The sequence below is a fragment of the Haemaphysalis longicornis genome, unplaced genomic scaffold, assembly GCF_048455015.1.
Source record: "Haemaphysalis longicornis isolate Haplotype H1 unplaced genomic scaffold, Haemaphysalis longicornis Haplotype H1 scaffold_1, whole genome shotgun sequence".
Taxonomy (NCBI): domain Eukaryota; kingdom Metazoa; phylum Arthropoda; class Arachnida; order Ixodida; family Ixodidae; genus Haemaphysalis; species Haemaphysalis longicornis.
The window spans coordinates 316,734,261-316,758,001 of record NW_027526203.1 but is presented as its reverse complement, the minus strand read 5'-3'; the positions used below and the strand labels follow the sequence as shown (position 1 = coordinate 316,758,001).

The window sequence follows — 23,741 nt, the reverse complement described above, 5'->3', positions numbered from 1 at the left end:
GACGTGTGGCTCCGCGGATCCAACATGTTTACCAACGTGTTTATCAAATTTATTGCTGCTTACTGACACAGATTAGCCAACAGCTATGCGGGCAGCTTGACAATGCTAAGCTTGAGGTATGCAAACAGAGACCAGAGTGATTCGAATGGGACAGCGCAAGCCGCCACAGAACAGGGAGGATTGAAGCCGCGCTGGTCGCGAAGCAGGCGAAGCGGGCGAAGGCTCAAAGGCGTGCGAACAATTTTTATTTTTTGTTGGCACGCGGCGTGCGAACTAAAAATAAAAATTGTTCCCACGCGGCGTGCGAACTAAAAATAAAAATTGTTCCCACGGGGCGTGCGAATAGGGACACCCAAAGTTGACAGCAGCCTACGTAAAGTGTTCTCGATTGACAGGTGGGCAGTGGTGGTGTGTGTTGGCCAAAAATAAAGGAGTAAGAAAGTGTAGCAACTCGTACGTGCGACAGATTGCTTTGCGAAGCACGTTATAATGTGAAACATCGTGACATGTAAAGTGAACAGTTGACAAATATTGGTAAGTGAGTGCCCTTTTATCGCGTGAAACAGCGATCAGATATGGTTAACATTTTGGCAGCTGGTACGAACGAGGCGCAGCCGCCGTCTTTTATTGCGAATGCGTGCAGTAAAAAATGTGGCTGCGTGTTCGTTACCTTTGTCTCTAGCTGCGCTTAAACTTGTTGATTCGGTGTGGTTCTTTTTGCGGATGCTTGGTGGTGAGTAGGCAGTAAACGCTATTTAACGAGGTGGTAAAAGTCGCTGTTGGAATCGCGCCACATCAGGCAACCCCTTAGTGCTTTACTCCATGCTACGGATTTTTAGCGAAATATCAAATCTACCATCCTCTTCACAACGGTGTAACTGAGCTAGCGACTCTGCTAATTCTATGTCGTTCGAACTAGGGATGTACGAGAAGGCAGTAGAACAGGAAAAGTATGCGTGAAATTAAAATGCAGACAGTCCGGGCTCGAAGAGCTTTACAAAAGGGACACGTTCAAAGGTGAGGTCGGTAATTTGTGCCAAACTTTGCTTTTGGAAAACTTGGTGGCATGGTCATGGTCAGTTGCCATAAACAGCAAGTTGCGAGTCACAGTTACGCTAGACTACTCTTCCTCCTTTTAAATGCCTCAAACCATCTGCTAGCTGAGGGGCAGACTTGGGGCGACTGGACTGTAAAGAGCTAAGAACGCCTAGGTGCAATTAGCTCACTCAAAGAGGCCTTGCAAGGAAACAACGCCCTTCTTGCCTGGAAAAAAAATATTGCTGAGTCAGTTCTTGCCTATGCGTAGCATGCTTGGGATTACTAGAAGTAAACTATGGTAAATGCCATTGAGTTGGATTGAGCTACTGAACCCTCAGTGGAGCAATCATGTACAAAGCAGAGCGAACAGATCTGTCTCACTCAGGCAGACACTTTCGTGTTCTGTCAGAGAGCCTGATGGGAGCCCCCTTGCTTCCATGAACAGTCACTAACCATGCAAGGTATGGAAACCACCGTAAAGATGATTTGCGCTGCTCAGCAAGTTTGTTGGCAAAAATAAACGAGAAAAGGGAGGACTTCACATGTGCTTTGTTGTGCACATGATGTAAATCATGCACATTGTCAGCAGGAAGAGAGTGTATTGCACGTGGGTTTGTCTATTGCATCCTTATAACGGGCCTTTAAAACTAGTGAAACCAGCCGAAAATGTATCTCAAAGCTAGCAGGATTGCTGCTGCAAATGATTCCATGGTGCACTATAAAATATTAAACTGGAAAAAAGGTGGGAGTGCAGGGTTGAGTGCCGATTTGGCTGGCCATTACTATAAGTAACAGCGACATTGTCTGGGAGTTTTGTTATAATGAGACTCATTGGGCTGGATCAAGTCTAAGTGCTTTGTCACGGGGTGACTTGATCAATGTTGACCAGTCAAACATACGGGTATGCTCCAAATCGACCAGCGATACACTCGTTTTCCTTTACAAAGCAAGAAGACCTGCTCCAGAACAGCTGGTGGAATTCACCATATGTATATCGAGTATTGCAAGTTAGCTACCAGAAGCTGCATATTGTGCGAGGAAGAAATGTGTGGAAAAATTCCAAATAACTTTTTTTTGAATTTTGTGCTATTTTGTTTATTTAATTTATTTACAGAATGCTGCAGGCCAAAGGCCCAAACGAGTACAAATACAACAGTGAAAAACATACATTTCTAATACTGTGCCCTAATTGGGGCATGCGGCGCATATTCGTGGTCACTCAATGTCGCGTGTGAGACGAAAGATTGAGGCTTTAAACGGACGCCACTGTGAGCAGTGTAGCTGCTTTGATGCTGCTGCTGGTACTGCGATTTGACGTGAAGTTGAGGCACTGAAATGTCATTCAAAGCGAGCCCCGTGGCACTTTTATACCAGGAACAGGGCCCTCTTTTGCACTCAGTGATCAAATTATCACCGAACGCCTTTGACGATGGGCAGCACATATCCGGCCGGTATATACTAGTGACAGGGAGGAAGAATGAAAGGGCCAAAGCTGCATGCAGGCCAGGTGTTAATGCTTTCTGCGGGGTTGTTTTTTGCACTTTCCGCAAAAAACTTTTTGCGGAAACAAAAAAATTTTTGTTTACTTTCCTCACCTGACTGCTGGAACAGATTACGGAAGAGAAAAATGTTAATTTTTTGTCCTCTATGTACAAATGTGAAAGATTAACAAGAAGAACACTGGAACACATCTGGCTCACTTGAAGCTAAGCTCAAGACATGAAAAAAGATGGGCCCATGTCTTTGGTGATTTTAGATTATCTTTTAGGGGGAAGATCTTCTCTACCACACCAAGCATTTGGCATCTGCCACTGGCTGATGGCATCCAGGTGAAACTTTCAGTGCATTGCTTTCCCAGCACAAAACGGTTCCTAATCTTGACATTGGGCGGTGCACTGCAGGGGTACAATGCAGGATAATCCCACAAGACCTTTTCCTCTGCACTGTAAACAGCCATGCATATACTTATGGTGGCATCAGTGCTGCGTCTGCTAGTTGCTTGCAATGAAATTTGCTTTCCACACGTTCGTCTTGACATTCACTTTTATTGTGTGGGCCAACTGGAAGAACCTGTGCAATGAAGAATGCTAGTGTGGTTGCTGATTGCAGCAGTTTTATTTTTAGTGTTAAAAATTTTAAGTTAGAAAATTTCAAATCGCGAAATTGGCCGAAATGAGAGATGTGGGAAAATAAGAGTTTTATAAAAAGTACATAGTACATCATGCGTCCCAAACAAAAATTTGAATAACATGAGGGGGAGAAAACATTTCATGCATCTCATCTCAAAGAATTCAGAAAAGGTCAGTGTTGAAGAGGATACAAAGGTTACAGTGCACTCGTGGGGTATGGAGGAAAAAAATTTCCCAGCTTGCACTAGTGGTGCAAGGCTGGAGGAACAGCAGAGTTGGGGGTCAACCTAGCATCTCCCCACACTGACAGCGGATCCCAGGGGAGAGGGAGCAGCTAGACCCCAGCAGTGCAAGCCCATTTTGGATGGCACTGTAAAGCAAAGACCATCAAAGTATGTACAGTGTTTTATTCAGTAGCAATCGTCATCTTTCAACGGCACAGCCCCATGGGGCAAATCCTTTTGTAGTGCGTCCTTGCCTTGGTATATCTCCACTTCTTCGTCAGCTGGTCTGATGGCCATCTTCACATGTAGATTGTGAAGCATCTTGTGGAGGGATGGCTTGACAGATTCGTCATCATCATCAGTGTGGCATACCTGTGGAACGCCGCTTGCTGCATGACGATGACGACAAAGACGGGAGCTCCTCATGTGGCGTAAGCCCAGACGCAAGCCTGGATGACGCAGGGTGGTCGCCGTAAGGCACACGCTCACGTGCACTCTTTTTTTTTTTTTTTTGCTAATGCCGGTCGCTGTGAAGCACGCGCTCACATGCGCTCGGGGTTTTCTGTCTCCGCCGGACGGATTTATGTCGGTCTAAACAACTCTGCTGTTAATAATATCATTCAGTAACTATGGGCTATATACCGCATGACAACATTACATAGTATGCAAGATTCATTGCAACTAACGCTTAGAGCTAGATTTCAAACAGCTCTGGTGGTTACCCGGCTTGGCAGATGACTGCTTTCGCGGCCAGAGTACTTGAACTGTGCCGAGAAGCTGGCTCAAAACCTCCATCTCTGGTTCCTTCTTCGTGCTAAACGTGCTGCATGTTGTTGCCCGCCGGTGTACCCATGACCGGCGGCTGACTGTGCACGTGTTTGCTGTGTCACCTCGAAACTGTCACGTGTGAAATGTTCACGCGGTTTTCTCCTGGGATGCGTCTTTGATCTTGAGTGGCATGTGCGCGGCATTGTCATGTGTATTTTTTTAAAAAAGCTTTTGATGTTGATTCGCGTCACAGCACGACAGTAGAACATAGAACTAGAGAGTTCGTGCGAACAGGGGTAATGTCAAGCCCATCAGGCGGCTAGGTTGGCTGCGGTGTCGCTGCGTACGGGCCTCTGGCGGCATCGTTGCTCGGGGTTACGTCAGGTTGAGGTGGCGGCGGTTCGAGCATGGTTTCCACGTCTCGGAGTGTTCGCACGGCACGCGGATTTTTCTCGCAGAAAGCGTGCAACTAACGCTGAGTTTCAGGCTTCTGAAGTGAGAACAGTCTTAGCAGAGGATGGACTCAGAACGCCCAACACAAGGCATATATAATAAACAAAGTATTTTATAGGCGCTAAAAAGCCCATATTATCACGAACCTCAACATAGGCCCTTATAGGCACAATAAATGACTGCTTAAAATGTTTCTATTCTGGTGAAGGTACCTCCTCACTTGTGGCAATAAGAGCGTGCCATGTAGCGCGCTCACAAACGTGCCGCAAAACACCCTTTCGCGCTAACATTCCTATGTTGCGCAAGGATGTGTCTCGGACCCATTTTTTGCGGCGCGCCGCTTTGCGCCAAACTCACGAGCCAATCAGAGTGCCCAGGTCACGTGAGCTGTCAGGGGACCCGGACACTCGCCAAGGAGCAGTTCAGTACGAGACTGTTGTGGTCACAGCAGACGGGCAGAAAGAGCGACTGAAAAACGCCGGAATCCTCCCGTGCTCCCCCGTCGGAGATGGAAAGAACCAGTTTTGTCTGATGCTGCCACTGGTTTTGCGCGCGCGAGCTCCCAGAAGTGTGGCCTTCAAAAAGCGGTGGCTTTTCTGAGCGCGCGCAAATGCATGCTTACTGCTGCAAGTGAGGACGTACCTTTATTCATGCTCATATGTTGAATAAGCCTCGTACAGACTGAAGGAAAAAATAGGCATTTCGCCTAAAGTTCTAGTCTCTAGTTATTAGTGCGTTAACTGCAAGCTAGCATCCAAGTTGTACAATTCACTGGGACTAAAGGCCCCACAACAATTGCCCAGCCATATTTCTTGGTGGTGGCTTAGGTCGACGGCGGCCAGTTGCACAAACAAGGTTCTGTGACATCATAGAGATGTCGCCAGAATATGTGGCTGGGGAGTCATCACTGCTTTATCTGTTTTCCTTAATATCTCTGTTGTGTATTTGATGTCTGCGATAAAATTTGTGTAATTACCATTGTTATCGAAACAAAGCAGCCTTTTAATGAACCAAACTTGTATTTGGGTTTTGTGGTCCTTTTAACATAACAATTTTCGTTCTTCAGCTCTTGCTTCTGCCTGTAGCTGATTGCACCCAAAAAGTGGAGTTATATTTGTATCACTCATAGGTCAAGCAAAGTACCTTGAGCAAGTCTTTTTAGATTGAGTTGATCGTTCGGTACGCTGTTCATTTTTTTACAGCTCGCATGGCTTTCTGTGGTATTGTGTGCGTTGAGTTTTCTATAGATGTTTAAACTATTAGAGGTGTCTGACCTATTTTCGGAGGTCTTTGATTAATTGCCGGCTACATTAGACACCCACTTCCTGCTTTATTTCCTCCCTCTTTTCCCCACGCCATTGCTAGATTGCCAAAGTCACCTGTATGCTAACCATCTTTCTGTTGTTCTTCCCTTTATCATCGCACAAGGTGTCCGTATTCATCATGGGGGTGTGAACAAGTTGTGTCCTAGTGGGAGCAGTGCAGTTTACTGTTGATGTGAAAGTCTGAAAAGAATGTATTTCTGCCAGTGAGCACCATTAAGAAATGGGTCCAGGCATTTGGGAAAAACCTTTCATGATTGAAAGTGAAATGTTAGAACACTGTCGCATGGTTAAAGGTGCATCATGGTACAGTGATGATTTGGAGCAGTTGGTACAGTTGAAGTCATTTCTACAAGACTGCTTCTCAAACCAAATTGGGCAAGATGACAACTTTGCGTTTGTTAATGTTGTCTAGTGGCAATTCTGGAATTTGGGAACATTTACACTGAATTTTTGGCAAAAGGAAACAACCAAACAAAGAATGTATAAAAGCTGTTGTGCTTGCTCTTTTTAAATGTTGTTTTTGTCTAGATTTCCAACTTGCTTGCTTTTTTTTTAGTATAACTCAGGAATGCCGCCAAAATTCAGGAGGTACCTGTCTGACGAAGACATTACCGAAGCTGCAGACCCTGAAAAGGTAAGGTTCCCACATGTGAGAAAAACGGTCACATAGATGATTAATGTAAAATTTTAAAAATATTTTAGTGACTAAAAACATTCTTGTATTTGCTATTTTGCAGGAAAAACTTTTGCAAGATGATGAAGACGAAGATTTTTTTCTCAAGTATGTTTCATTATACTAATTCTTGCTTTAATTACCACGTCGCTGAATAGGCAACTGGGGTCATGCTTTTACTGCTTCCGAGAGTTTTACGACTATTTGGTGTCTTTTGTTACCAGGAGCAATAAACCAAAGTCAAGTTGAAGGCGAGGGAAGAGGGTTTTGCTCTTGTGTTGGTTGTGCATATTCAAGATATACTTGAAACTGTGGTTATCTGCACAGTGATTGGCAGTGGGGCCATGGCTGACGGGAAAAGCAGATTTTTGACTGAAAATCGCTGGAAGCGAGTGGATTTCTTGGAATTTCAGTTGGGAATAATTTCAGACAAGACTTGTCATCTGATGGTTGCAGAATCTATTGTTTGTGCAAATGAGTGCAATGCAACAATTTCCTGGGCCTTGCACTGGAAGGCTGGGGTTTATAGTTTATGAGGGCAGTTCTTGTAAAGTTGATTTGGGCTGGTGATGCCGTGCTAATCCAGTCTGAATGTCGATATGTTGTAGCCAATCAGATGAGGTTGGCAGTTGCTGGTTTTTGATACGCAGTCAAGTACATGTAGGATTATGGAGCTGCATTGCAATATTCCGTTATGGTACCAGTGGGTTGTTATCCTTTCATAGTATCAGAAATTACAGTGTTAGTGTGCCATCTGGCTTTGTATCTTTGTGTAAAGTTAAGATTAAAGGCTAATTCTCTTAAAGGAGTACTGACACGAAATTTTTGTTTTACATTTTTTTCGCAGCTATAGTTGCCTACGAGCCCACTAATCATAGAATGGCACATTAGGTTGTCGAATGCAGCATAAATAATTACTTACAGCTCCATTTATTCGTGTCAGTTTCGGTTTCGGTGAAGCAAACACCAAGGCAGCCGCGATGACGGGAAGGCGCATTTGACGTCACCGTTCTCATCGCACCACAGCCATTGCTGAACTGGGTGTGCGCGTGTGTGCCAGAACGGCTCGACGGGCCGTAGTCTCGTGTAACGTCAGTTCCAAAAACTGTCACGTGATGCACAAGGCGGAAAAGCATGCGCCAACAGCACCGCGGCTGCCTCGATACGTCACGGGAGCCCTGAAGTTGGCCATTTGGGTCGAAGCGCAGATGACGTCATGAGCTTGCTTAATGGTGCAGATGAGCTTTCTCGTGTGTGCAAGGATTAAAATTGATTTAAAATATATTCTACTGAACGGTTACAGTTTAAACTTCCGAGGAGGTATCTCCATATACAAAGGAAGCTTTTTACATAGTTATCTGAGCTTTAAAAGTTTGTGTCAGTACTCCTTTAAGGCGGAATTGCCAACAGCATAATGGAAATATTATGACAGGTAATAGGTATACACTCCTTCGCATGCACAAATCTTCTTCATCTTCTCTTCGCTTGGGGATGATGTGCCCTACTCCTTGTTGAGAGTAATCATTGTTGTGCTCCACTTGATAACATGCCACTGTCTGTCATGGCTAGGGGATCGTAGTATCACTCCTCAAGAAAGACAGTGGTGTGTCATTTGGATACTGTTCACAAGGTTTGGTACTAGCAGTTTGGCCCAACAATTATTATGTGATATTCGAGGACCCTGGGCCAAAATGGAGAATGGAGATGGACACATGAACACACACCTAAAATTCATTGACAAGTACCTCAGTAATGCCTCCAGCATTCAAAACATCTGTGATTTAGGTTCTGTGTTCCACCGAATTCCTCGCAACTGGAAGAACCATAAGTTTTTGTTAATATTACTTTTATATCCAGCATTGTAGTGGGCAGTGGCTTTATTGTTTCAAAAGCACTTCATAAACCCTCCTTTTGCCACTTCATCAATCGAGGGAAACAACCAAAGCGATGATCGAGAAGTATTTGTCCTAACTGAAGCTTGCCTACCGCCGAAGTCTTAGTGGGTCCTGAGCAGGTCACAGGTTTGATTCTTGCTCATAAAAGCTCCCTCTCTGATGGACGTAAAGAACAAAAACATCTGTATGTTTGGGATTTTGGCACACAGCAAATCCCTGTAGTGCGGTGTAGTCACTGTGGCTTGTATGCAGTTTTAATTCACAAATTTTCATTTGAACTTTTGATAACTGTCGGAACAGAATGTCCAAAGGAAATATTTTGGGTTTAAAAACAACTGCACAAAACAGTTCTTTTCATGATGCAAATATAATTACAACATGCCTGGTACTAAATGTGCAAAATCGTCCACAACAAAATGAGAGGAAGGGCAGGTGGTGTTGCATGTACATCCTGTTTCTTTCATTATGGCAATTATTGGGAGAGTTGAGCTTTAGGAGACCAAAGCATTGTAGGCTGTCTTCCGAATTCTATTTTTGCATTGTTTTATTATTGCGTAGCGAACTATCTGTATTTTGTTGGTGCCTCTTGTTAATTGTGCTTTACAAACTGGTTCAGTGTTCACAAATATACCACTTGCAGGAGTGGGCCTGGACCCACACTTGTCGAGGTTGATTCCTCAACCCTCAACAGGGAGGGGAGGTGTATTGCTGGCCCAGCAATATTAGTTCAGGTGATAGTGTAAGAAGAGGAGCGGGGCAATAAGCCCTACTTTCCCCTTCCCATTTCTGCATTTGCGACTGATCATGTGCATGAAATAGGGATGTCAGGAATGTCAAGACTTCCCCTCATTTTTTCTACAGGGGACCAACCTCAAGTGGGAAAACCCTTACTATCCAGGATAAGAAGCTGCGAAGGCAAGTCATTATACTAAATGTAGCATAGTTGTTCTTGCTGTGAAGCAATTTTTTCTGTTCCACAGTACTGTAGTCTTTGCTCTTAGCTGGATGTGTGGTATTCCTGTGCAAACAGTTTTTTAAAGCCAGCAAAAATTGACTGTTTTCTGCTTAGTAATTTAGAAAGGTGGGTTGCTGATGGCTGCAGCATCTCATGAATTAAAGAGAATGCCAATGAATAAAAGGTTTTCAGGGTTAGTACAGCCACCGTAACTGAAAACAAGAGTAAGGACCAGATGAGCCTGGCATGAGGGTAACAACAATTGCTTGAGGAAAAAATTGCTTCGAGCTCCTGTGTGTGGCTTTTGTTGCACATTGGTTTCAGATGCCGTTTCATCGTTTTAACCGGCTTAAAAGGGCCGGCCATGCAGACAAAACACAAGTTTGGTTCATTCGAAAGATTACCTCGTTAGAATCACACTGACACCACTTTTGACGTAAACTTCACTCAAATAAGCTACATAATTAGGAAAAAGGGGAATGGCCATGCGACTCACTAGCCCATTTCACACATGAGAACCTATGACGTAATATGCACAGTTGTGCAATTAGCTGAGGCCGGCAAATGCAAATTAGGCACGGCTTATAAGCTTGCAGAATGAGCTATTTTCACTTTAATGTAATGCATATTCATTTTATAGCTGTAAGAATGGTGCAGTAACTAATGGAAGTTACGAAAGAAACACTCTGGACCAGTTCTTCAAAAAAAGGTCCATGTATGCTGTGGGCAAACGTACGGGATAGCAGAGGACCCCGGCTAGCTTCGCTAGAGAACGCTACGTGCCGTACACTAGCCCTGCGGAATCCGAAGACTCGCGCACGGGTTCGGGTACTCACATGCGGTAGACAGGCTCCGGCCATCCAAAGTGAGGCTTTATTGCGTGGCAGATACAGGGCATATACCAGACAACACGACTATCGCTCGCGGGGAGACAGTGGCTCCTGCCGCTCGCTCAAGCTGCAGGACTCGGACCTCGATATCCATCATCACGGCCGCGGGAGCAGCGGAGGCATCCCGCGTGACCGATCAGGGCAGAATCTCAGCAGAGTCTGTGGAGCCAACTGGGTTCATCGTCATCGGGGCATTCGGAGTAGGCACTGCCGAGCCAACCGATTCTGACCAAATCGCCCAGTTGACTCCCAGTGGAGTGCTCGTTTGTCCCACAGGTCAGCTCGGAGGGGAGAGGAGATCTTCCCCAGGTCTAGGAGAGGGTGGCGCGAAGGAAGGTGACAAACTGGTCCTCCTTCCCTCGTGCCCTCGCGCACACGTTCGCGGCGAGCTGGTTCGGCGCGTCGCGCAGGGTCATGAAGAGGACACGACCTACGTGACGCGCCGGCTGCCCGAAATGGTGGCTACCAGCTCGCGAAAACATGTGCAGGCGAGGTGTAGGGAAACAAGGGTCCCCACAATGCGAGGAGTGAAAGCATACATGATTGATGCCACCAAATTGGGTGCTTTGACTCAGCGATTTGAAATATGGGACAGCATTAATTAAGTTGGACTAAATTTGTAAGACATGCACAGTGATGACACACAACATCCTCAACTTGTGTTAGTTGTGTGCTTGCTGTGTATCAGTGCTTCAGCACATAGCAGTCATGTGTCCGCGGCGGCGGCCACTTTTCAGAAAGGCAAAACGCCAAAATGCTTGTGTGTTCGAGATTTCGGCACACGTTAAAGATCTCCAGGTGGTAAAAATTAATCTGGAGCCCTCCTCTATGGCGCGGCTAATCGCCTGTGTAGCGTTGGCGCGTTAAACCTAATAATCAATCAGATTCTTGTGTTCGTCCGGCATGCATGGCTGATCAATGGACACACTGCACGCCTGTAGCTCACCGTCTCAACATTGTCCCACATTGGCCTTTTTAACACTCGCTATTTGTTAGCATCCGCACTGAAAAAGAAGTGGAGGGGGTTGTGCTGCAGTTTTTGCATCTTCAAATGCATAGCCTAGTGCCTGTCTTGTAAATTACGTACGCTGCCTTTTCTTTTCAACAGCCGCCTACTTTCTGCCACAGCTGATCAGCATCTCGCGTCTTTGTCTTGCCGTGCAAGTTAATAGGTTGCAGACTGATCTCAGGTGCAGCGAAATTCAGCGTGGACACATCGTGGTACAAGGGTGGGCGCCCTAAATACTCGACGTAGCCATGTTACACAGAAACGTTTTATAAGGCACAAAAGAAGCAGATGACGCCTGCTGAGCTTTTAGATGGCTGCAGACATTTTTTGCCAGTCATTTGTATCCAAAATTTGCCCATATGGGCAGACTAAGCTAATGTGGCTGTGCGCCATACGCTTGCTGGAAGAGCGACGGACCTCTGGGCAGCGCCAGAATTGGTGTTTGCAGTGTTTCTGAGCTGGAATGTTTGACTCATTTAACTTGTTACCGTCTATTATTGCTCTGTCATGTGAACTTGTTTTATTGATCATAAAGGTAGTCTTGGAAAGTCCTGAATATGGCTTTCGCCCCACAAATGGCGCTGCTTAGTTCACACACTACTATTGCTTTTTAAAGTCTTTTCTTGTCTTGTCACTGGCTAGATTTTAACTCATTTGCTACATCAAGAAATTGATAGATGTTTAGAGGGCTAAAAACAAGCAGCTCTTTTCACTGAAGATATAACTAACTTGCGTTCAGCATACAAAAACGTACCCTAGACGACAAAATGCTCTTTTTAATTATATTAAGCCAAAAAACTTTTATGAAGGCAACAAAAAACAGGCTGCAATGGATGGTTCATAAAAGAACCAAATGCATCAAATGCAAATGAAGCGCAGACCCAAAACTGAAAATGCCATGGTGACCTTTAGAGTAACACCATAGTCGTTATGTCATTATATGCACAATGTCATTATATGCACAAGGTTTACCGAAACGCCTTCCAAAGTCAATTCGAACCACTCAAGTGTGCCAGCACGTTTGCTTTTTAGAGGTGTTCAGCGAGCGCCGGTCACTCCCTGCTGGGCTCCCTTTAATGGCATACCATCGTGCACCTTGTCGGTCATATTTTAGCAACTGAACGGATCTCTTTTAAATGCTAAACCTCAAACATATTAGAATTTTGCACACCGAGACAGTTTTAGCTCGTAGGCAGCGGGCTGAATGTTGAATTACGGCCAGTTTGAAATTGTGCTTTAGCATATACCTTCTAAATTAGCACAATAAATCCAGCAGTATTATACTTTTACTCTTAAATCTAAACCTGCTGCAATGTTAGGATGAAATTGTCATTACATTTTATTGTGCATACAGCTGCTTTCCTGAACACTGTGCGGCTGCTGAATGGCTGCAGAGGTAGTGGAGTAGATTCACCCATTCTTTTTAAAGGCCAAATGCACTCAAACTTTTGACCCCTTGAAAACTGTATTTCCTTATAGTCGGCCTAAAACGACTGCGAGATGCAAAAATATGATGGCTGAAATACGCGCATGCCCGACCAGCAAAAATAGGCGATTTCGAAACTGAAATTGAGAAGGGCACGGCCACGGCCATTGTGGCCAGGCTGAAGTGACGTTGCAGCTGGCGAGCGAGTGGCCGGCCAGCCGGAGCAAACTTGGCGCAGCGGCTTTGCGCATGCTACAGCAGTCGTATGAGCGTGCCCGGCGGCGCTTGACCGGTTCTCCTGGCTTGCCAGAAGATGAAGCACCCGGCCGGCCGATATGTCACTTCCGCTTCATGGCTGTTTGCGTGATCCGCGGGCAGGTGCAGCGTCGTCTGCGACGGATAAACGTTTCTAGCTGATTAACAATGCATTTCACGAGGCTACTAGTAACGACGAAGTTGGTTTTAGTGGTACGTACTGTACATTCAAAATAAATTTGGTTAAGATGAAATTTGAATACAGTTGGCTATTAACTGTGATCGCTGCGATCACAGGGTAACCAGTGATATGAAATTCGTATAGATTGTAGAGTCGTCTTTGGAGTCAAGCATTGCAGTATTAGTTGCAAGGTAAGCGTACGTGAGGGAAAGCTTACCACAGTGGGAACCTTCATCGATGTGTGGCACCCCAGCAAAAGTAGCAGCCAGAACTGCAAGCACTGCTGTCACATGCCTACCCACATGGAGGGGTGAGCTGTGCCCCTCTTTTATTAAGTGGTTATGTCATAAGCATGTTCTACACTTTGCAGGGTCCAGTTTCAAGTTGATGAAGTCTCGAACATTATGAAAGACAACATCGAGAAAATTATGGAGAGAGGGGAAAGGCTAGAAGACCTTGAAGAAAAATCAGGTATTGTGACATCCATTTTCGATCTTTGCACTTTTCTTGGATGTGCCTAGCTTCACCTTTACCACATCCAATTGCTGAGGGAGGGTGAAATGCATGCGGGCACCCTAATGTAATATTCAGAGCTTTTATGAAAAAAATTTCTCGCATTTCTGTAGGAACTTGTAATATAAATACACTTCTGCACAACACTTTCCTGCTATATTGTAGGCAGAAAATGTTGGATATGAATGGAATATGAAGCACATTTCACTGAATTGAGGCTGAAGGGTACATAAAATGTCTGATTAACATAGGCATTTGTTCATATTTATGACACCTGATGAAACTGCTGAATATGAAGCACATTTCACTGAATTGAGGCTGAAGGGTACATAAAATGTCTGATTAACATAGGCATTTGTTCATATTTATGACACCTGATGAAACTGCTGAATATGAAGCACATTTCACTGAATTGATGCTGAAGGGTACATAAAATGTCTGATTAACATAGGCGTTTGTTCATATTTATGGCACCTGATGAAACTGCTGCACATTTCAATATGCATAAGTGAACCGTTGTGGTGGGCACTTGCTAGCGGTGTACAAGGTGGGCCGTTGCATCTTCTGCACGGCATGATTTGAGTACTAAAAAGACAAGCACAGGAGGTGTAACAGGACAAGCAAGGGGACAGGAACTATCCTGTGTTTGTCGTTCTAGCGCTCAGGTCATGCCATCAAGCTATAACTGACTAGCCCAACAGCGATTCATTTCCCCTTATTCCTTTTTTTTTTTTCCTTTTCCGTATATGTGTAGAAAATGGGGCTCACCTTTCCTCCGACATATTATCACCTTAAAGGGACTCTGAAGTGAATTTGTCAAGGTTCTGTTTTTGCTTGCATTGTGTAGACTGGCTCAAATAAACACACTTTTCATCATTTATCCAGTTGGTAAGGCAATATTTATTTTATAAAGCCTGAAAGAAGAAAAACTACCACTTGCGGTCTGTGGCGGCCGCACCAACTAAAGCCTCATATGAGATTTGATTGGACAATGTCCAAGATTAGAATTCGAACCAGTTTCGATTTCGGTTCTGTGAAACAACATGCTTGGCATCCGGCGTTATTGTTGATTGGGCATTCTCGATATTTCAGTAATCGGCATACCACGCTTCTGCCATGTTGTCGGCTGTAAAATGCGTCAGATAAGCCTGCCAGCACGGCTTGGAATCGTAACGAGCACTAGCCGAGGCCTACGCAGTGGATGAATGCCCTCTGCATCGCCGCAAATGCCCAAATGCGATGCGCTTTCCCCCTACCTTTGGAGCTTGCCTGGCTCGTATCTGTATCATAATAGGCATGTTCGCACCAGGCCAAGGGTCGGCTGATTCAGTACTGTGCCCACAAGCAGTCTGTGCTTATGGCAACGCCACACCCGCGAAAACTCACCAGCACATCAATGCAAGTCTGCACTGTGAACTCACTCATGGAGCAGTGAACATTGCAGTGCAAAAAAAGGTGAATTCAGTATAGAAAACACTGCCCAATAACAAATAAATCAAATTAAAAAAAAAAAGCACAGTCGTGGATTAGAACTTGTGAATTGCAAAACAGCGGACATAAGGTGCCAGACCACTCGGCCATACGCCAGCGCTGTCAGTAATGAAAATATAAAGTATAGTATATCTGTAGGCTTTTAGAAAAGCGGTCGCAAATGTGTGGTCATGCTGCTGGCTGCTGTGCTAGTTCACCCAGCGCAAAAAGTGCTTCCCGCACCTTGGTTTTACACTGTACGATAAAAGTTCCGGGTGGTTTTTATTCCTTCGTACTTATATTAACTTCACTGACTCTGCCCCCGCCTTCAATTGGCCTTAGATTGTTCTATTAGCGTACCAGTCAGCGAAGCGTCGCATGTGCGCTTGTGTGGAGTGACTTGGACTTAAAGCTTGATACAGTCTACGAACTAACAAACTTAAGGAGGCACATTCTTCCAGGCACAAACGTGCCGTGGCTTAGTTTCAACTGAGCGAATGAATTGCGACGGCCCGCCGGCGGCCGGCCAACTAAAAACACTGGGCCGACTGATTCTGTTGGAGGGTCGGCGAGCCTGCACTAGCACAGTCAAGCCAAGCCATCTCGTTTTGACCTTATTTGAAATGTCGTAGGAAATCGTTAAGGAGGATGCAGAGAGGAAGACAGCACTTTCGAATTGATTTTTCTACTAACTACAGTCGTGTAAACGCAGCGAGAGTGGTCGAAACATAACCTAGAGACTCCAGGCTACAATTTGCGCTAGTAATCCCGCAATGTCGACAAAGCCCTTCAGTGTCCCTCTAAGTATATTAAGTCTGACTTGTTAATTTAATGTTTTCTAATTTGAGCAGTGCTGTTGGTACCAGTTACAGTGGAAGTCTGATAATATAATCGTACCTAGCTCAGTGTTGTGCATTATTCAGAAATGTGTGTGTGATTGAAAAGAGGCTCTATAACATGCACTATTCTTTAGTTTGCCTACTCAATCCAAAGAGGGCTTTAGTATTTTTTAATCCTTTTTTTACTATTTTTGCTTTGTTTTTTATTCTTGATTTCAGAATAAGTTTATTCAATAAACTGGCATCTTTTGGAATGCCTTAAAGTGACTTGAATGTATTTTTTGTCTATTGTATTTATGCCTGAATGAAGGTAGTGCAGTTTGTAAGTGCAGTGAACGGTCTCTTTCTCTGATATTGATAAGGCATTAATTCATTACAGTGAGGTGTTAATAGAGAGTTTGAGCCTACTGTTGCCGTGTTACTGTTAACGTTTACCGTGATTACGGGGATCAACTGTGCATGCGTCAGCAGTTAAAATGAGCATTTACCGGCACAAGTTTTGCCGTTGCCGCTACACTGTAAGTGCCAAGTTCTTTTCATCTTGACTACAGCAAATGCACTGCTCTCAGCGCCTAATGCTTAATACACTCGATGAACATAATCTTTGTTGATGTTCAATTCAATTCCAATTTCTTTATTGCCACTCCAGAGAGCAGTGGGCTTCAGAAATAAAAGCTCTAGAGAGCTTGACAGAGTTTCCAAGCCCTGCAGAGTACGGCAGCATCCAGTTATAAAAATGCAATCACAATCTTGCTTGCATAACAAAAAGGAAAAAATGGCATCACTATGGCATACAGCATTAAAACGAAGCACAGTACATAGTACATGGTTACACAAGGGCAAAGAAAAAGAACAGGGGACTATAATGGGATTGTGCTACAAAGAAGGTACACTCTCATATATGTTGGGAACACAACTGGAAAACCACAACGGCACAAATGTATTCAATGAAACAACTTTTGGAAAAAGCATGATTTCAAATATGAGGGGAATATATTGTGTTACGGCCTCGAGTTTAAGCAAAAGGAGCATGAGCGAATATCTAAACCATTTCCAGCTGAGCTGTTCAAAAGCTAGGGAAGGTTGTAATGCAGCATTTGAATGTCATAATCAGTCAGAGGCGTCGCAGTGTTAAAGTTTTTCATCATCATCACCACCAGCCTATCTACGCCCACTGCAGGGCACAGGCCTCTCCCATTAATCTCCAATTACCCCGGTCCTGCGCTAACTGCGACCAATTTATGCCTGCAAACTTCTTTAGGTGCAAAGAATACGTTGGCACATGTCCTGTCATCTCGGTTTGCTTATAGAGATAAGATAGACTGCTTTTTACAGAGATAAGATAGATTGCTTTTTACTTCACGCAGTGCTAATCACAGTTGCTACATACAAAATATCTTGGGTACATGATTGTTGTTAAATGATGGTGACTAGTACGACAAGCAAGTCTTTTTTGCTTCTATCAGAAATGCATCCTCTGTGGCTGTTCTGTTCGTTGGCGCAATGCCTTAGCCGCTACAGACTATGGTAGGGAATTTGCATAGATGGAACTTATTTAATAGACAGGCTTTCTTCAAATCAGATAAAGTCTATTAGTGTATAATGATAAGGGTACAAGACCTAATGTCGTACAGACCATAATCCCAAGGTCAGAAGACTGGGCTGGCACCTTAAAAATGCAAAAAGAGAGTCAGTATGCTGGGCAGAAACAAAAGTGAAGCTAAGAAACTGATTAAAGCTGCACTGGTAAGGCCACGATTGCAATACTCCAACCTCCGTTCAAAAAGTTCCTCTTTTAAATACTTGAAGGTCAGGATAGTGTAGCTTTCAAAACTAAATTGCTTCACTTTGTAAAGAAAGAAAGAAATACATTCTGTTAACTTGTTTGATGTTAGCTAAAACGTTTAGTATCCTCTGCTGTCGCTTTGGTTGATTAATGCTGACATTACATTGAACCAGCCATACGGGATCTCCATACAGCCTGTTGTGTGCGATGACAGTGCCACTGAGGTTGAGGTAGAGCCTTAGCATGTGACACCAAGGATTGCAGGCCCACACAATCCCCCAGCAACATCCTGTAATCCAAGCACTACGTGCAGTTCTTGTTCTGCTATAAGCATGAAGTGAAAGATCATGTCACTTTGCTAAATGCCTGCTTAAATTCCGCATTTGTTTGTTCGTATTTGAACAACTTCCTCTTAGCGTCTCCACCTGCAACTAAATACAAGTGCTGCATCAACTTGTAATGTGAACAAAAGTAACGCATGTGTATTTGGTACTTGTGTGTAGAGGAAAGAAGGGCAGAAAACTTGTTTATTTGAGCTAAAGAGGCTGAATTGCACCGTGCTAGGTTATCTGAACCATCCTGTGCCGCAGCGCTTACATTGTGTTGCGAGATGCGGCTACTATTGTGCGCACGGCCTCAAAATGGGTCTGGAGTATCCTTGTTGGTATCATAAAACTCCCAGCTGTGGCAGGAGGCAACAATTTAGCAACTATGGCTTTGGTGTGGCCTATCAAAGGAAGTGCCCAGCTAGTATGCTTAGTGGTGTAGTGGCAAATGTAATGAGGCTTTCCCTCTATTTTCATGAGATATTTATACTTTTTTGTTTGAAGGTTATCACATTACCTCGTATTATGGATGCATTTGCGTATGACGTGTACCCACTGCTCTTGCAATTGATTTTTTTTAATACCTTCTTACCGTAAGTGCAACCAAATGCAAGCAAGTGCTGTATTTTGCAGAATGCTGCTGTATTGCTCTCTTGAACTCACCTGCTAGCCACTGGTGCCTGTGATCTGATGGTGCCTGTAATGGTGCCTGCATGTAATGGTGCCTGTAATCTGATTCCCATCAACACTGCGAGGGCAAGTAGTTGGGTTTGAACTTTCCCTGACATGTTCCTGAATGGGGAACGTAGATAACTTCATGACTAGGGAACTTCCATATTTAGTACAGGAACTCTGTTGCTGTTTCTGGGTTGGGTTCTAATGCGCGGTAGAATTCCTGATACACCTAGTCAACTTCCTGGTTATGGCGTGTGTTCTTGTGTGTGTAACCATGAAATTCGTAGCTGAGCGCTGGTTGCGCTCAGTTGAAATTGAAGTGAAACTTTATTGTAAGAACTACTTTTCCTCACAGTGATGCATGTACGAAAATAACAAAACACCTATCTGCTTTTGTGTTTTTTAGTTCTGCAAAGGTTTAGCTTAGAAGCAAACTGCCTCTTGGCAGTTTTCGTTTTCTGGTAAAATGTGCTCTATCTTTAGAGCATATTTTGCCAGGCAGGGTTACCTGGCTGGAACGTGTACATTGGGAATTTTGCTGTACCAGAACACAGCCGAAAGGATGCGACACAGTTTTCAGCTAGGTAATACTACTGAGCTGTTAAAGGTAGTCTAAGACTTATTTACATGAATAGGCAACATCTTGCACTACTTATCTGCTTAGGGTTAGCTAAATGCAGCCCCGGTAATGGATGCGTCACAAGTGCTATGAAATGGTGTGACGTTTGCTCCCAACCTGCTCCAAAGGGTCTTTCTAGCTCCACCAAGTGTGTATGAAAAACCACTTTTGCGTGCTCGTTGGACTGCTGTCAAACATGGACCCGGTTTCACCCCAGTTTTGTACACCCGTGTTTTTGAGTTGGCGCACGTTAATCCGTAGCTCTCCACTATGGTGTGCCTCATCACCTGTGTAGCGTCGGCATGTTAAACCTCATAATCAATCAATAACCCCTGTTTTGTATCCATGTTTTGTACCCATGTTTCCTACCCATGTTTCTAACTTTGGTGGAAACTGCATTTAACTCTTGGCATGGCTGCACTAGACAGGGCTGTTTTGGGGGGTAGAATGGCGATGGCAGGAGTTGGTGGGGAATTTGGGGCGTTAAATTGTCCATTTCAGATTCTCTTGCCACAAATGCTGATCAGTTCTGGTCAACAGCAAAGAAGATGCAGAGTCGAATGTGGTGGCGCAATATGAGGGTAAGTAGCTGTGACGCAGGCAACACACTTTTCATTCTTTGCTGTTTGAGAACAGCCTTTTTTGGGGTGGTTTCACAAATATTCTAGATATAAGGATGTTTGAAATTGCTGGATAAACGCCCTTTTGAAATTATGTGAGTGTCATATGCTCTAAGCTCTGCCTTTTTGAAAGTGTCTGAGTGTCATGGGCTTTAAAGGTGCCATGAAGACAAAATACAAGTTTGTTTTATTCGAAAGATTTCGTGTTTTATAGTGCCCCCAGTGCTTGTCCGGATACAAACGATGCTTTATTCACTGAGAAATTAATCAATTTAAGTTAAAATTGTGATTTTCCCGCTAAATCACGTGTTTTCGTGGTCTGCAATAACATCACAGGAGCCGACCGCTCTGCAGACTAGGGTCCCTTGATTCACGCGTCCGCAGTACAGGGTGGAGACACGTATACGCTGGCGCCACCAATTTGGGTCACTCGCTCGCCGCCGAAGCAAGTCATTGTATCAAAACCGCGCTAAAATTATCTCCGCAACGCGGTTTACTGGTGGAGTTTGAATCATCTTATCTGTTTCGCGTTGCTGGGTCTCGTGGGAAACGAAAAGAACAACGCGTTGAGCATGTTGACCCAATTGCAGCAGCGGGGAATGAGCAAGTGGGTCACATGGTCATCCCCTTTTTTCCTAATTATACAGCCTGTTTGAGCGAAGTTTACGTTAAAACTGGTGTCAGTATGATTCTAACGAGGTCGTCTTTTGAATGAACCAAACTTGTGTTTTGTCTTCATGGCTCCTTTAAGCTCTGTTCTGACCACGTCTTTTTTTATATGTATTGTTCTTGAAACGCTCTTTTTTATTTTAAGAACCACAAGGCATGTAACGTATTGTTATGTGTCAAAACATAGCACATCAGATTCTATTTTGAATGGCGAGGCATAGATTAGTGGGTGAAAAGAATTTTGAGAACCAATTCTTCTGGACAGCACAAAACTTGCAATGACAACGTAAGTGAAAAGAAAGTCTTGCATGTATATTCAGCCAAAATATGACTTCAAAAAATGTAAATATACTTATACACACATATACAATATCCATTAGTAAGGGCACTGGGTCAAATATTCTGTTTTTGGCTCTGTTTGTTGGTTACTCAAGCCTCATCATATACATGGACTTGACGCGGGTTCGATTCTTGGCCGCGGCGGCCGCTTTTCTGATGGAGGCGAGAAGCAAAAACACCCGTGTGTTTGAGATTTCGGCTCACGTTAAAGATCCCCAGGTGGTCAAAATTAATCCGGATCCCTCCCCTACGGCGCGCCTCATCGCCTGCGTTGCGTCAGCGCGTTAACGTTAAACCCTATAATCAAATCTATACATGGACTTGAGGAGGGAGGGTTGAGTTGAGATACTAATCGGGTTTTTTCAACTCAACCCACCCATATATAAGCAAGCAGGTAGAGTCGAAAAGCCATCGGGCATGTCTGTCTGACCTGCAAGCAGGCGATGGGTTGCCTCGCTCATTGGGCTGAGTCGGTGGGCCGTGGGAAGCTGCATAGGTCAGGTCCCCTTTGGCGAATCCCTTTGGTCTGCACCTGCTTACAGCATTGTTCTGTCCATAGAGTTTCTCATTAGCTTACCTAGAGTGGAAGGACGTGTTACTAGCGTTGTCGCGATTCTGCGAAAGTGCTCCGTGCCTCCATAGGGGCCATATGTAGCACGTAGTTCAGCCATGAGTTTGGTGTGGCATTGCCGGCAATGGCCTTGTTGTTATGCAAATTGAGTTTTTCTAAAGAAATTGCAACCAAAGGTGCCGCTATTAATAAATGTCACTCCCCACAAAGAAATGCTTTTGCAATCCACTTAATGGGACCCTGCAACATGGTTTGAGCAGTGCAAGTAAACCTGTGTGATGTTTAGATTACACTGCCAGGAATACCTGAGCCAAATACCGTATTTACTCGCGTAATGAACGCACTCGCATAATGAACGCACCCAAACTTGAGTCGTCAAAATTAAGTTTCTTTTTTTTCCCCGCGTAATAAACGCACCCCCAACTTTTTAACCCAGCAGTCCCACGAATGGCCGTACTGTAGCTTTCCCACTTTACTCGCTCCCACTAATGATCGCGCATGCAACCTAGAGCCATCTCTCGAAGTAAAAACGAACAAACACTCCGGTGTGGTGTCGTGGGACAGCCAATCACAGCAACGCTCAGTCGGCTCAGTCCACTGAGCGTCTCGCCCTACTTTTTTCGTGATAGCGTTGTTACTTGCTTGCTTTTCCACTCGTCTGTCACTTTTCAGTCGGCGATAGGTCGAAAATTTCAGTTACACGGCCAGTTTTAAGTTAAAGGTTGGGGAGTACTTAGTTGAGCATGGGAACTGTGCTGCCGGTAGACACTTCAGAATCGACGAAGTGAAGCTTTGACAAACGAGGACGAGTGTAGTTTCATAAAAACTCTGTGTGCTTGCCAATTGTGTACACGTATATTTACTGCGAAAGGTAGGTTATCTAATGCAATATTTTGTTCCGTGGTGGCCTTCCTTCGTCAAGCCTGAAAAGTTTCCAGAAAATTACCCCGCATAATAAACGCACCCCCAACTTTGATTCGGTTTTAAGGGGAAAAAAGTGCGTTTATTACGCGAGTAAATACCGTATTGCACGTGCACATGAAGCGGTGAGCTTGCAAATTACTGTGAAAGATGCGGAAAAACCAACCACGCTATCTTCAGTTTCTCTCATTATGCACCACTGGCATTGCTGAAATTACATCATTTCAGCAGTGGCTGTCCTATCGGGTGTTGCTGGTGAACATCACGGTTTATTTCTCGCATTTCCTGCGATGATCCGGCGGTGGCGGCGCTGTGCACCAGCCTCTTCTATGCCTGAACTTGTACGAACAGTTTTGGCGTTTCTTTTGTGTTTTGAGTGCACGCGGAGTTTGAGTGACAAACTCAATACCTCCCTTTCATGCAGACCACTCGACAGCAAACGTTTATTACTTCAAAAATGCCCTACCAGCCTGAGCGTGCGCTTGTGAGCAGGCAGCCGTGCCTGATTTTTTGTGGCACCAGACCGGAAAGTAGGCCCCACCACATTGCGGAGAGAAAGAGAAAACTCCCCGGCCTGTGATATAATGAAGGCCGTTGAAAGAACGCCACGAGCCGCCCTCCTCTCCGGGAGGGAGCGTGCAGCTTTCGTCGAGTTGATAGGGAACGATCATGCACGATTTCTCATCGCACGTAGCTTCGGTGATAGTCAACGGATTTTTATAATTCTGGTGGGAGGGGATTGCTGGGACAGTAGACTTCATCCCAAAATACATTTGGAGTAGTCGACAGTAAGTGCTGCAGGCTCCATTTAAGGTTTGAAATAAATTAGGCATTGTGAAAGAAAAACCAAGTCGGGGGCCTCACGCTTGCCATTCACCCGCAGATTCAGTGGGCTATTATTACTATATTTATTAATTATTGTTACACCAATTGGAGTATTTCTTGCTTTTAGTAATAATTTGGTAAAAATAAATTATTCAGACCTTTTGCTGTCATTTTGGCACAAAAAAGAAAAAAAAAATCGCAGGTCTAGGCTTACGCAATGCTCCTGTGTACTCGTCAGTTATGGCAGTTTTGGTGGTTTACATTTAGCTCCTTCACAAATTGCCTGCGTAAAGACTATGACAACATTAATGGGGATTTTTTTTTGCATTAGCGTAAAATTCTCACAA

At 44.4% G+C, this 23,741-nt stretch overlaps 1 protein-coding gene across 2 annotated transcripts in view; it reads left to right on the top strand.

Moving 5' to 3' along the window:
* The first annotated feature begins 360 nt into the window (after positions 1-360).
* Positions 361-23,741, top strand: part of LOC144150938 (vesicle-associated membrane protein 4-like) — a 39,129-nt gene continuing 15,748 nt past the window's right edge. The window contains exons 1-7 of one of the 2 annotated variants that reach the window (XM_077682249.1): positions 361-534; positions 2,807-2,867; positions 6,494-6,571; positions 6,675-6,718; positions 9,367-9,420; positions 13,592-13,692; positions 19,951-20,030. In XM_077682249.1, coding sequence (XP_077538375.1) covers positions 6,506-6,571; positions 6,675-6,718; positions 9,367-9,420; positions 13,592-13,692; positions 19,951-20,030 — 345 coding nt within the window. In that variant the 5' untranslated portion in view covers positions 361-534; positions 2,807-2,867; positions 6,494-6,505. The remainder of the gene's footprint in view (positions 535-2,806; positions 2,868-6,493; positions 6,572-6,674; positions 6,719-9,366; positions 9,421-13,591; positions 13,693-19,950; positions 20,031-23,741) is intronic. The other variant, XM_077682240.1, reaches the window with a different exon arrangement.